At 40.8% G+C, this 14,583-nt stretch overlaps 1 protein-coding gene across 1 annotated transcript; it reads right to left on the bottom strand.

Annotated features, from left to right (window-relative positions):
- Positions 1–4,407: 4,407 nt before the first annotated feature.
- Positions 4,408–5,022, bottom strand: LOC132042676 (uncharacterized). Its single transcript, XM_059433204.1, has one exon. It carries the CDS (start codon positions 5,020–5,022, stop codon positions 4,408–4,410), a length of 615 nt encoding a protein of 204 aa, XP_059289187.1.
- Between the last annotated feature and the right edge of the window lie 9,561 nt (positions 5,023–14,583).

Below are 14,583 nucleotides of genomic sequence, written 5' to 3'. Positions count from 1 at the left end.
ACATGACCAATCAGAAATGGTACACATGACACAATACAACAAAAGTACAGTATATTGTACTTTAAAATTTAAGTGAAAATCCCGTAAAACTAAGAATCAACAAAATAGTACGCCTAGTCATCAAATTGGACAAATATCAACAAATTTTAACGGTAAAATCGCACAAGGATAGGATAGAAACCCTTAAACCGTACCCAAATCGGGAAATTCCCCCTGGATGTTTACTTCCATGTGAAAGAGTGCACAAGATGGCTAAGGACTCGAGGTCCCGCCCATGGCAACTCTATCACAGCAAACTCCCGAGTAGTTTCCACGAAAATGAATCAATCGATCATATAAAAGTAAAAATCGAAGGAAAATAAACCTGTAAATCACGAGTACCCATGATTTAGAACCAAACCCCTCAAAAATCCGGCGAGAATGGCCGTGAATCGGGCCGATGGAAATGAAATTGTGGGGGGGGGGGGGGGAGTTTGTTTTTACAAACTTCCACTCTCTTTTTTTTAACAAATGCACCCCCCCCCCCGTGCTTTTAAAAGGTCTATTTATACCCCCCCCCCCCCCCCCTCTTAATCTAAATCAACCAATAACTAAGTAATATAAACCCACATATAACTAAATAAAATAATTATTTTAGGCTAATTTAAAATTTAAAACTCGTAAATTTAGAAAATTAGCTTCAAAACGAGCCTAATATTGATATAGTTCCGGATAATTTTTAGGGATGTGAATAATGCGGTAAAAAAATGAACCGTAATTCATACGTCATTTTAATTAACAATTTTCTCTAGTTAGACGAAGCGGGATATGTATATTCTTTTCAAATCACGTTTATGAAAGTAAATAACTCGTAATTTCTTGTAATTGTTAATTTTTATGAAGATAATAATTAAACGGTAATTTTTTCAATTTTCTCAAGATTTTTAAATTTTTATGGGCATCCTTACTCCGTCTTGGACTCAGAAAATTCAAAAATTAAAACACCCGGTTCATGAGGTGAAAATTAGGTGTCAATAATTGCCCCTTAGAAGTTCAAGGATGGCAAAGCCATCCTTGAGTTGCAAATTTGACAAACCTAATTTTTACCGAATAAAAGAAATTACAGCTCTTCTCGCGCAAAATTTCGAATGTATGGCTGGACCCTGGTTTCTGGGCCTCCTACATATCTCAGGCTAAGTGAGAATTTAGGCCGTTTGTAGTTCTGACTCTATGAGGACCATGAAACAAAGTGTTTTCTTTGAACTATCCTGAGGTGTTCTGAGATAGTTACAGGAATATGGCCGAGCCTCGAAACTTGAGTAGCCTACATATCCCTGGCTTTGGAAATCAGGCCAATTGTAGCTCGACTCGATAGCCCGAAAAGGAATATCCCTTTATCGTGGGAACCCCTTTGACTATTTCCGGTTGAAAATCTGAACCAGAGGCGGTTTTTGGGAAGGACTTATTAGTGTTGATGCTTGAAGTGATCTCCAATCCCTGGTGTAGAAAGCTTGACTCGCGTACACAGTTTTTTATCGGTTGCCCAAGAAAAAGTTCCACGTATGCTCTGCATGTTTTGAATCAGGCTTTTGCTTCCATCTTTGGTAGCTTCTAGCTCGTTTCCAAATGTTAAGTCCTGCGTGTTGGTTTTTTTTTTTTTTTTTTTTTTTTTGAAAATTTTGATTTGAATGTAGTCATACCTGAATGGTATTTTGCTATTTGGCGGACATTGAAGTCATCCTCCGCTATTACATCCGTCTTCTCGCAAATGCTTGTCCGTCTTCTCTATTTTCTCGTGTAAGTGTGTGTTTTTCCGTGTATATTTTTTTTTGAAAAAAATGATTTACTCTGGATAATAATCACGATACTTTGACCGGCTCTTTTTCCATCGTTTTTCAGATGTTTCCGTTGTTCAATGATATCTTCTGTTGGGATCTGGGTCAGGCTATACTGCATTTCTGTGAACCTACACACCCCAGTCCGGTTGTCATTTTCGCAAGTCGATATGTCAATCATGAAACCTATGTTTTCTTGTGCGGGGCCATTTTTGTTTCTTACGACGTCCACTACCCTCGAAAATTTGGCGTCACATCATGTTTGCATATCGCGATGACTGTCCAAATCTGGTGTCGCATGTCCCGTTATCCGCATACGGTGACCGCGGTATACCAGTTGGTCTAACATCACCTATAGTCAAAAATACCCAAATGTAGACTGCACATCAGAATGCAGTATCATATTCCTCTCATGATGACCGCTAACCCCTATGTCCAGAAATACAACATTTAGTCAGAATTTTCAAGTTAAATACAGCATATTCAAGTACGGAGCCTTTTCTCATGACTACCACTATCCCTGAACCATGATTATGTTAACTTGAAATAAACTACAATAGCGACCGCAAATCTTGACGTAGGAATCACATTCGTATTTCAACAATTGCGGACATCAAGCTCGGAATTATGCTACATATTTTTGGCTATATATATGGATGACGACTCAGCCCCTTCGGCACTTAGTCGTTTAATCTATATCGTCATTTTGAGGAATGAAGCTTACCTCGATTGCAAGACTTACACCTTCCTTTTTTGACTCCGGGGAAGAATACTCGCCCGTCGACAGGTTCACATCTTCCAAAAGGACTAGACTCGATTGTGAATAACGGCATTCAATCCCGCTATCAACGCGTCATTTTAAATTTTTAGATTTTTGGACGTCCACTCAACCAATGTATCAAGGCAAGCCATGCGATGTCTAGGCCGAGGTCTCAATACCTTGATACAAAACTGTTTTTAGTGGGGACCCAGCTTTTGGTATCGTGATTATATCCTTCAGTAGTCTTAAAATTTTCTTTTTGTAAAATTTTCGTGTTCTGCAAAATGATCAAACTTATCAGCGTAAAGAAATTTTACTTGGGGAGGGCTTCGTTACCCTTTCACACACTCGTTTGCGCCGCTATTCTTTGATGTTTCTCCTTCACTTGGCTCGTTGTTACTACACTGTTTTAAACATTCTAACGAACGAGTTAGTGTAAAATGTCCATGCTTGTTTGTTCCTGCATCCACAGACAAATTTATCAGTTTCCTATATGGTCGACCGCTCTCCCGGCGCATGGACTTCCTCCTGTTCACACTTTGGCAGGAAGGATGCTCATTTTCTTTAAAATCTCTTGTCTTCTAGCAGAGCTCAAAAAAAAATTGCGGTGATTTTGGAAAATATGTATGCATACTTGAGTACATTAGATTGTGTTTTGAAAAATAATATTTTACATATGCCTCTTTTAATGTTATGACATTGGTTACTCAAACATGGTCTTCCGCCTCTTTCCTCCTTTTGATCTTGACTTGTGAAATTTTCGAATCCCTTTCGAAAATTTTGCCCCAGTTTGTGTACATCTTTGTACCAACTCAATCTCGCTTTGTCGAAAGAAGTTTTGAGACCCTCTCAAAAATTTGCCCCAGTGTAAGTGTGTACTTGTCATTTCTTGATTTTGCCGAGCTGGAGAAATTTTTGACATCTTTCTCAAAAATTCTATCCCAATGTAGGAATTTTAATCAGCCCGTTCCTTAGAGCTTGTATATCTAAAGAATTTTTTTAAGTCCTCCCAAAAATTATGCCCCAGTTTTCTTGTGGGGTTACCTTTATCTTTCTCTCACCGAATCACTTCTGAGGTTTCATAGGGTTTGTTGGAAATTTTGTTTGGAATGACCGAGCTTGAGAGAGCGCCTACGTATCCTGTTTCGGGAATCAGGTAGAAACGTAGTTCGGGGTAAACGTATTGGAATTTTTGGTGAGACCGAACTCAAAAAAGCGCCTACGTATCCCAAAATGGGAATCAAGTCATGACGTAGTTCAACATACATAATTTTGGATTTTTTGGGTTAAAGCGACCGAGCTTGAAAAAGCGCCTACGTATCCCCTTGTAAGTACAGAGAATCAGGTCCCTGCGTAGTTCGTACATAATTTTGGATTCGGTTTTTTCTAAGAGAAATGCAAAATTACAAGCAAAGGGAATGCAAACAAAGAAAACCTAACTATGGAAATTCTAAATCTTCGCAGTTGTCTTCTTCTTCACACGTAGTATCTTTTGATGGCATCTGAATTTATCGCTTTTGGCCACTCTTGACCATCCATTTTAGCAAGTACTACGGCTCCTCCTGATAGTACTTTTCGCACCATATAGGGCCCTTTCCAGTTTGGTGCGAAATTTCCTTTGTATTTTTCTTGATTAGGCAATATTCGTTTGAGCATCAATTGCCCGATTTGAAACACCCTAGTTCTGACATGTTTGTTGAAAGCACGCGCCATTATTTGCTGGTATAGTTGACCATGGTAAACAGCAATCATTCTCTTTTCATCTATCAGAGCCAGTTGCTCATACCTTTTACGGATCCATTCCGCATCGTCCAACTCAGCTTCTTGTATTATTCAAAGTGAAGGGATTTCTACTTCGACTAGTATCACTGCTTCAGTGCCATACACCAACAGGTATGGGGTGGCTCCAGTTGAAGTCCTGGCAGTAGTGCGGTATCCTAGTAATGCATAAGGAAACTGTTCATGCCGGTCTTTGTAGTTATCAATAATCTTTCGGAGGATTTTCTTGATGTTTTGTTTGGCGGCTTCCACAGCCCCATTCATTTGTGGTCGATATGCAGTTGAATTCCGATGAGTGATCCGGAACTGCGCACACATGTCTTTCATCAAGTGGCTATTCAGGTTAGCCCCATTGTCTGTTATGATTGATTTTGGGATGCCAAATCGGCATATGATGTTGTTGCGTACAAAGTTTGTGACCACTTTCTTTGTCACCGATGAATAAGATGCCACTTCCACCCACTTGGTAAAGTAGTCTATGGCGACCAAAATGAAACGATATTTATTTGACGTAGCTGGCTCCATCGGTCCTATGACATCCATGCCCCAAGCGGCGAATGGCCAAGGTGACGTCATAGCATTTAGTTCTGTTGGAGGGACCTTTATCAGGTCTCCATGAATTTGACACTTGTGGCATTTATGGACAAATTTGCTACAGTAATTTTTCATGGTCATCCAAAGAATAACCTGTTCTCAAGATTTTCTCTACTAGCACGAACCAATTCATGTGAGGCCCACAGGTTCCATCATGCATTTCTTCAATTAATTTTGTAGCTTCAAAAGAGTCAACACATCTAAGCAATCCCAAATCTGGAGTTCTTTTGTACAGGACATTCTTGTTGAGGAAGAAACCATTTGCTAACTTCCTGATAGTCCTCTTCTGATTTAAGGTGATTCCTTCGGGATATTCTCCTTTCTCCAAGAACATTTTAATGTTAATGTACATGGTTTTCCATCAGTCTCAACCTCTACAAAAGCACTGTGGGTCGGCTGATCTCTGATTTTAATTTTGACAGGATCAATGTATCTACTGTCGGGATGTTGAATCATGGATGCTATTGTTGCCAATGCATCGGCAAACTCATTCTGGGTTCTTGGTATATGTTTGAACTTGACCTCTCGGAAACGATCTGCCAATCTTTGCACAAGTCCAACATACGGTATGATCTTTTCATTTTTGGTGGCCCACTCTCTTCGAACTTGATCGATTAGCAAATCCGAGTCGCCGATTACCTGAAGTTCTTTTACATCCATGTTGAGGGCTAAATGTAGACCAAAGATACAGGCCTCGTATTCAGCCATGTTGTTGGTGCAATTGAAGCTTAACTTAGCCATCACTGGATAATATTGGTCCGAGTCTGAAACCAAGACGACTTCGATTCCTAATCCTTTAAATTTGACCGCTCCATCAAAGTATACTTTCCATCCTGACTCATCTTCGTTTTCTTCGCCTTCAATTGTCATTATTTCTTCATCTGGGAAGTAAATCCATAAAGGTATGGGATTGTCATCTACCGGGCTTCTTACCAGTAGATCTGCCAATGCCTACCCTTTAATTGCTTTCCATGTGACGTACTGAATTTCAAACTCACTTAACATCATTTTTGTTATACCTCGCATTTTGTACATTTGAATATTCCGAGTTAATGGCGGGAAGTTAAGGACAAGGTTATAAATTATTTTAGAATGTATAAGTTGCGTATTCATTCTTTTTATTGGAATGGAGCATTAGGGGTAAATTCGGGATAAGGAGAAATTGGAGGCTAAAAGTTGGAAAAGAATTTTCATGAAATGGCCAAAAGGCTTAGGTGGCCGTGGGCCCCACCTATATTTTGACCAATATTTTTATGCCATGGAATGGCACATGTGTACACTACATATTTGTGGGAGTTGTATGTATATATATACAAAGATTGCTATGCAAGACTTATTCATCTTTTGAGAATTAAAGAAAAGTCTAGAAAATTGAAGAAAATTGGAGAAGAAAAAAAAAAGGGGGCCGGCCATGTGCATGGCCATGTGCCTATACTTGTATATATATATATATATGTGTGATGACACACAAGACACAAATCATCATCCATAACTCTAGAAAATTCAAGAGAAAGAAAGAGAGAGAGAGAGGCTCGGCCAAGGGGCTGGCCGAAATCAGCCATGGAAAAGTGAGAGGAAAAAAATTATTTCTTCATGCTTTCCTACTAATTAGAAGGCCCTCGTTAACGTGGAGTAGTCGTTGGAGCAATTAATTTGTTCGTTGTTGCCATGGACACACCTAGCCGTGGAGAAGTTGGTTGGAGGAGGTAAGGTTTAATCTTTATTTTCATGTGTTATGCATGGTTTGTGGATGTTGTGGAGTGCGGAAATGAATGGAATTTATAAAAGTATGGTGTGTTGAAGTGTAGCCGTGTACATGTTGTTGGTGAAGGTATGATGAACAAATTCTATTTAATGTTTGGTTGATGTTGTTATGGATGGTTTGCATATGTTTGGCATGTAGAAATGAATGGAATTCATGGGATTATGTAGATTGAAACTTGGCCGTGTAGGGCTGTTTTTGGTAGAATATAATGAACTCATTTTATATAGTATTTTGGTTGTTGATTGTTGTAGATTATGTGATGAAAATGAAGGTTTGATGACTCAAATGGAAGTCGTAATTGTTGTGGGCTGATTTAGAACATAACGTAATTTTAATATAGTTGCTTGAGTTGATGAAAATGATGTTGTTAGTGTATGGAAGTGTTGATGTAGTTTATGAGTTTGGAAGAAGAAAATGTGTTATTGATGTTCCTAATGTAGTTGGAAGATTTGGGTTGGGATGTCTTGAACATTTTGTGAATTGATTATTGATATTGTTATTATGATTGTTGGTTTGGTTGTTGTTGATTTGGCCGAGTTGAATTCTCGGGGATGTTGAAGTTATAGGGGAAATGCTGCCCAAATTTCCGTAAACAAAGTGTTAGTTTGAAATCGGATTCTTAAGTGCTTATGGCTAATGATTGATATCTAATGACGTGATTGTAGATCGTGAGAAGCCAAGGCATAAGTTTGGATTAGCCTAGGAGCGTCCAAGGTATGTTAAGGCTCGTCCCTTTCTTTCAAAGGCATGATTCTTAGATTGCGATTTCATAAAATGCTTCCATAACTTTGTTGTTTTCAAAAGTTTTGTTTTCAAAAGAATTTTGTTCCTAAACGAGTCCGAAACTACGAACGCCCGTAACTCTCACAGATGGGCTCGGATCGCTTCGAAACCATCGTAGAAGATTTCATAACGAGTAATAATCTTTAACTTTCATAAGCGGGCCCGGATTGGGTTGATGCTCGTCCGTGGGCCCCGCGACTTTCCCTTGTTGGTTCTAACGACCTATTTGTGAAAAGAATTCTGAAATGACTGTACCTTTCCAAAACGGAGGTTTATGACTCCGTAAGCTTTCATGACAACAACGATGGATATGTTTTACAATGACAACGATGATGTCAAAAATGAGAATATTTTCCTACGATGAATATGATGATGATGATTCCATTATTAAAGGTTCCAAGTCTATGATTTCAATGACGATATGAGAATGTTGAGCTAATTCTTGATTTCTCAATTTTATTCATGAATGATGACTATTTTTAAAAATTCCAAAGTATATGAATTGATGCCTTATGATCCTATTTTACGTTTCCTCGTGAAGTTATTCTTCATTGACTGTCTCACCTTATAATAATCGTTCCTTCGAGGTAAGGCAAAGCGACCATGATTATTCCATTATACAATCGGAGGTTACCGACCTTACGTCACTCCGATAGATACATGACTTTCTTTGGGCTCTCATGCATGCTATTTATATGATATATGAATATGATATATGTATATGTATATGGGGAATATGGGAAAGTGCGAGAGCGTTATATACGCGTAACCACCTGATCAATTGGTATAATATGACATGATACCGTCCCGGACGCGGGATATGTGGTTATGGATCGGGCTGCACGTTCCGCAACAATATATTATATGGATCGGGCTGCACGTTCCGCGACAATATAATATATATATATATATATATATATATATATATATATATATATATATATATATATATATATATATGGATCGGGCTGCACGTTCCGCGGCACTAGCGAGGCATGGTTCCGCCTAAAGGGCACTCGGATGTGCGGGTTACTCTTTATCTCATGAAATGCCCTATGTTTTCATCTTGTTACTATTCATGCTTTGCATCCTTCTATATTTTGTTACTCATGCCTTCATACTCGAGTACGTTGCTCGTACCGACGTCCCTTTCTTGTGACGCTGCGTTCATGTATCGCGTGTGTATACCCGGATGAGTTGAAGATATTAGCGAGAAGATGTTCCGGCGGGATTGGCGAGCTCCATTTTCTCCCGAGTGCTTCGCCGAGTCGAGCAATATGATATGGTTTCATGTTCCATGCTAGAGACTTTGCAGACAGTGTCGTGTATGTAGTATGTCAGTTTTGTAAGCGGCTCCATAAGCCGATGTATTGTGATGCATTATTCTACGGGTCTTATACGATCACAGTTCTTACTTAATTTGAAAAGGATGAAAAGCAGGTTATTTCCGAAAAGCTTTCATTATGTACTCATGTTATGCTATGAGGGCCCAATATGATTATGAGTGCCACGAGAGTCAGAGGGTTCGCTCGGCCCTAGGTAAGGGTCGGGTGCCCATCACGCCCCAACGAAAATTAGGGTGTGACAAATTGGTATCAGAGCAGTTCGTCCTAGGGGTTGTCTGCAAAGTCGTGTTCGGTAGAGTCCTGTTTATGGTGTGAAGCCGGCCACATTTATAAACAGGAGGCTACGGGGCATTTAGGGTGGTTACTCTTCGTTCACTTCTTAGATCGTGCCATAGAGCCAAGTCATAGGAAATGAGATTCCCGACACTGACCTCTGACTTCAGCAGAGAAATGGCAGCAACGGAAGAAGGTGATTAACGATACGGGAAGCTATAAAGCACGCAGGTAAGTAAAGGTACGAAAGGCATATGCCGAGCACGGTATTGACGTACGATTGAAAGGTAAAGTTGAAAAGTTTGAAAGGGAAAGTAAACAAGAAAGGGCAACACGTGTGGTCATGTTGGGCCTATGAGGTAAGTCTATTATTTTCAGACTCTTATGAATATTGAGAGCCCCGTGCGGCTGTGACACGACACGATATGATATGATATATGTATGTGATGGCCCCGTGAGGCACTGTCGGTATTTCCTGCGTGCAGGTTTTGAGACAGTAAGGAATACAGAGGAACCCTGCCGAAATTTTCTTTGGGAATAATACGAGAGTAAGATGTAAGTTTGGAATATGTCTGGAAAAGGTCACATGAATAGTAACGATGGGATTTGACCAAGCCGTAAGTGCGGCTGCCCTTTTGGAAGAATAAGTTAAATTGCGGAATTAGCAATAATAGTAAACAGGAGGTCAATGGGGATATGGTAATAAGGAATTTGGAATGGACTAGCGATGTTAAGAGATGGACTAGCCATAAAAGGTCGCGTAGGACGGGCGGATCATCAGGTCGGTAAGGAAGAGGAGCTAACGGGAGAAGGAGATAAGAAGAAAGCGAGACATCCGTGTAGTAATAGGTTAAGTTGTGTGACGGAAAACACAGGTGCCGTAAGTGACGGAACGATGAAAAGCCAAGTTATAAAAAGTTGAAAAACGAGGAAAAATGAGTGCCATAAGTGTCGAGATGGCGGAAGGCCAAGTCGTAGGAAGGAACAGGGTAGAATAAATGCCAGAAGATGACTGGTATGACATAGGTAAACGTGGATGAACGGAATACGTTTTGAAAATGAGAGAAAGATTATGTAGGAGTAATGTATCCTGAATGATACGAAAAGGGAATAAGATTTCTCGTGTACGGAAGAGATAGGCACAAATGGGAGAAATAATGAGGGGATACCAAAAGAAGCACCCGATATAGGTTGGGGTAAAGGTAATATTTCGAGCGAACTTTGGATACTTGTTGTCGGAGTAAGAGTATTGCCTAATTGAGATCGGAAGTAAGGACGTGAGGCAAGTATAAATAGATAATGATATAAGTACACCCACTAAAGGGGAAGCGGGTGAGAAGTTTTGCGAACTTTGAATGACATAACGCTAGGAAGTGGATGCGTACGAGGACAAGAGTATGATAAGAAGACGGTATGGAACAACTTAAGAGATAATGTTAGAACCCGTATTTGGTGCATTGGGACAATCCGAATTAATTATGATAAGTTAGGGTCCAAACCATTCCGGGATACAAATTCGGGACTTTTGACCTTCGATTTTATTTTAAGACATAACTCGTACATGAATTTGTTGGTATGGAACAATTAGGAAAATTTGGGACCAAAAATGAAATTTGTGAAACTTGAAAATCATGCATTTTCTTGCAGTTGGCCGTGTGGCTTGAAGGAATGGCCCACACAAATTGTGTTCAATTTTTATTGCTCCAACACATGGTGTGGGCCAAGGACAATTGTGCACTTCATATAATAGCAAAAGATGATCAACTAGTCTTCATTATTCATTCCAACACTTAGCAAAAAAATAGAAGTTGAAGAACTCCCTTAAGGAAGCTCTCGGCCAAGAAAAAAAAAACCAAGTTCAATTCTAGCCACTCCAAAAATATTTTGTTGATGCAAACCCACTATTTTGAGGTCCCTAAGTAGCATGGAAGCGTTGTTCGGGTCATCCAACCATTCGTTGTGTCAATTGCAAACCCTAGCCTATTGTGAAGTTGAAGGAAGAAAGGTAAGAATTGATTATGTTTATGTGTTATAAAGGTTGTATGCATGTTGTAGTATGTTAAAATGGATGAATATCATGAAAAATAGTATGTTGGAAGTGAGTTGTGTGTGCATGGTGTGTTAGCCGTGTGAGGTGTGTGTATGTTGTGTTGTGTTGAGGTGATGAATTGATCTTATGTATGTTGTGATTGTTGTAGAGTGGAGAAATGAATGAGAATCATCCATATATGTTTGTGGGAGGTGTTGGCCGAATGTAGGCCATTTGTGTGACAAAGAATGAATTAATATTGCTTAATGTTTTAGTCGTCGTCGTTATGAATTCTATGTTGGAAATGAATGTTTAATGACTCAAGTTTGATGTTGTGATTGTATGGGCTGATTTGGAGATTATTGTACATTTGATGTAATTTGTATATTGATGAGAATAGCATTGTTAGAATGTGAATTGTTGGTGCAAATCATGATTTGGAAGTGAGGATGTGTTATAGTTGTGTTATCGGGTTTGGGGACTGATTTCGGGTAGATTGGAACAATTGTTGGATTGTTGGAAATGTTGTATGAATTGCTTAGAATGTCTTTAAATATTGTTGGTATGGGTTCGGTTAGTATTTGAATGTATAAGCGTCGATGTTGGCTTGAAGGTAAGCCGTTGAATTGAATATATTGAAAGTTGTTGAATGATGGAAAAGAGAGCTATTAATGTTGTATTGCCTTTCGGATTGATTATTAATGTTGCTAGGTTGGTTGTTGTTGTTGATTTGGCCGAGTTAAATTCTCGGGGTTGGCCTATTTACGGAAATGCTTTTGCCCAATTTCTGTAGAATTAAGGGCTAAATTGGAATTAAATGCCCAAATGTCTCTAGCTAATGTTTGGCATATTATGACTTGTTTGTAGACCTTGGGCAGCCCGAGACGTAGGTTGGATTTATCTTGAGTTTGAGCTAGCGTTGAGTGCGTACGAGGTATGTAAAGCTCCATTCTTTCTTCTTCGGCATGCCTTAGTTACCAATAGGCTATGACACGAGCCTCGAGGAAATTCTATTCTCGCAATCCGAGCATGTTTATGACTCCTATTCGTTTCTCGGAAATTCGTATGTTGGTATGATGAAATATTGGCTTTTATGCCTTTGAAATATTTGATTTTCAACCTTTGCACAAAAAGTTTGGCTTTTAAAAGTTCCGTAACAACGAACGCTCGTATCTTTCTGAAAAAGGCTCGGATTGCCTCGATATGCTCGTAGGTGATTGTATGATGTATGATAAGTATGTTTTTCATAGGCGGGCCCGACTCGGGTCAACACCCGTCGGTGGGCCCGCGACTCTCCTTTTTGTAATTCGATGACTTGTGACAAAATATGATATGACTAATATCCCGACTTTAAGTATGGTCATTTTACTTATCATTTGAGTCTATGATAATGATTTTATGCATATAGTTACTCACGCCGTTCGTGCATTCCGGGCCGTTATATCCTTCGCCGAGTCCCGGGCCGGTTCGTTGTCGTGCGCACTTTGTTATACTCCTGTTATCTTGTGATTATGCTTCGCCGAGCCCCTCGCTCGAGGGCCGGGTTCCATATTTGGTGTTTATGCCGTGTATGGCGTTATCTTGTGTTTGATATGTGACGGGGATACGGAGATTTGAAACTTTTTGTTATGTTTGTGTTATGGCGCCATCGACAGCGGCGACCATATTTTACGTGCCCATATGCATGATTCGTATTTTTAAAGTAAACATTTTGATATTTTGGAAATGCGTTTATTTTTAAACACCTCATTTCGATTACGACTGTATTTTGTATACTACATTTTAGCTTTGCATACTCGGTACATATTTCGTGCGGCCCCCTTTCTTCGGGGCCGCGTTTCATGCCGCGGTACGTACGCACGGTTGGTGATCCACCGTTTAGGACACCTTAACTTGGCGTTTGGAGTGCTCCCCTTATTCCGGAGCCACATTTTGGTATATATTCGTTCGTTGCATTTGTATATATTCATTCGGGGGTACGGCGGGGGCCGTCCCTTCATATGATTCGTTTGTCCGTTTAGAGGTCTGGACATGTATGTGGGTTATGCCCGTTACGTACGATGTGTGTTTGTATATTATTTGTTAGGCGATCCCATTCGCGGGAAGCCTCGTCGGCTTGCATTTGTATATGTTTTGGGCCGTTGCGCCATTTGATAGCCTTGCCGGCTTTGATATATATATATATGGTTGTGTTTGCGATGTGTTTGAGACAGCGTTTGATATTTGTGTCTGTATAAGCCATCTGTTTGCGACTCAGATTTGTGATTGTGTTTGGGGTGCCCATTTCGGGCACTAGTCACGGCCTACGGGGTTGGGTCGTGACAGAAGTGGTATCAGAGCGGTTCGTCCTCGGAATGTCCACAGACTGTGTCTAGTAGAGTCTTGTTTATCGGTGTGTTGTGCACCACATCTATAAACAGGAGGCTACAGGACATTTAGGATGTTGTCTTTCCTTCTGATCTTAGATCGTGCGATAGAGCTGTGTTATCAGGATGACCTTTCTCTGACACAATGTTATGTTTTCAGCGATGCCTCCGAGGAAGGCCACAGCTGCCCAGAAGGGCAAGTCTACAGCAGCAGGTGAGACCAGCCGAGCCCGGATGACTACTAGGGCTCGTGCCCAGATTGAGCCAGATATTGTGCCTCCGACGGCTAGTTCTGCTACGCCGCCAGTATCGGAGGGATTTGGAGCAGCCACAGCTGCAGCACAGGGGGCGGCTCCACCGCCAGCTCCCGCGGCACCAGTACCTGTACCTCCAGCACCCCAGCCAGGGGCGGATGATGGGACCCTGCGAGAGGCAGTTCAGTTATTGACTCGGTTGGTAGCGGGGCAGGTCCACAGACAGGGAGCAGGGGATGATCGTGTAGACAGGCGCGATAGTCAGAGGGCCCGTGATTTTCTACTTTGTGGCCCACCAGAGTTTTTCGGGTCAAAGCCCGCAGAGGACCCTCAGGAGTTCATCCGACAGATGCAGCGTACCCTGCGATTGATTAGTGCTTCCGAGACAGAGTCGGTTGAGATGGCGTCATACCGGTTGCACGATGTAGCGGCTAATTGGTATGAGTCGTGGATGCTGTCCAGAGGCGAGGGTGCCCCTCCAGCCGTATGGGGCGAGTTTACAGAGGCCTTCCTGGCCCATTTTCTGCCTCCGGAGGTGAGGCGAGCCAGGGTAGACAGATTCCTGCTGTTGAAGCAGAGGGGTGATGTGGCGTGATTTTACGCCACAATCGATGCTTTTTAGCTATAAGTTTTACTTGTTTTTAAGCGAGTCTATGTGATTTTACGTGTTTTCTAGTGTTTTTCAGGAAAAGGAACAGATTTGACTTGATCACGCTTGAAGTGCAAGAACAGGTCGTAAATGCGATTTACGGACCGTATTCCACAATACGGGCCGTATTCCATGGTTGTGTTAAAGAATAAGAGAACCGAAACTCAAGTT

Source organism: Lycium ferocissimum, unplaced genomic scaffold (assembly GCF_029784015.1).
Source record: "Lycium ferocissimum isolate CSIRO_LF1 unplaced genomic scaffold, AGI_CSIRO_Lferr_CH_V1 ctg17017, whole genome shotgun sequence".
NCBI classification, from domain to species: Eukaryota; Viridiplantae; Streptophyta; class Magnoliopsida; order Solanales; family Solanaceae; genus Lycium; species Lycium ferocissimum.
This window is presented reverse-complemented; position numbering and strand designations above follow the sequence as displayed.

Coding starts and splice junctions, on each gene's coding strand:
- LOC132042676 (XM_059433204.1), bottom strand. CDS start 5,022: ATGAAAAATTACTGTAGCAAATTTGTCCATAAATGCCACAAGTGTCAA.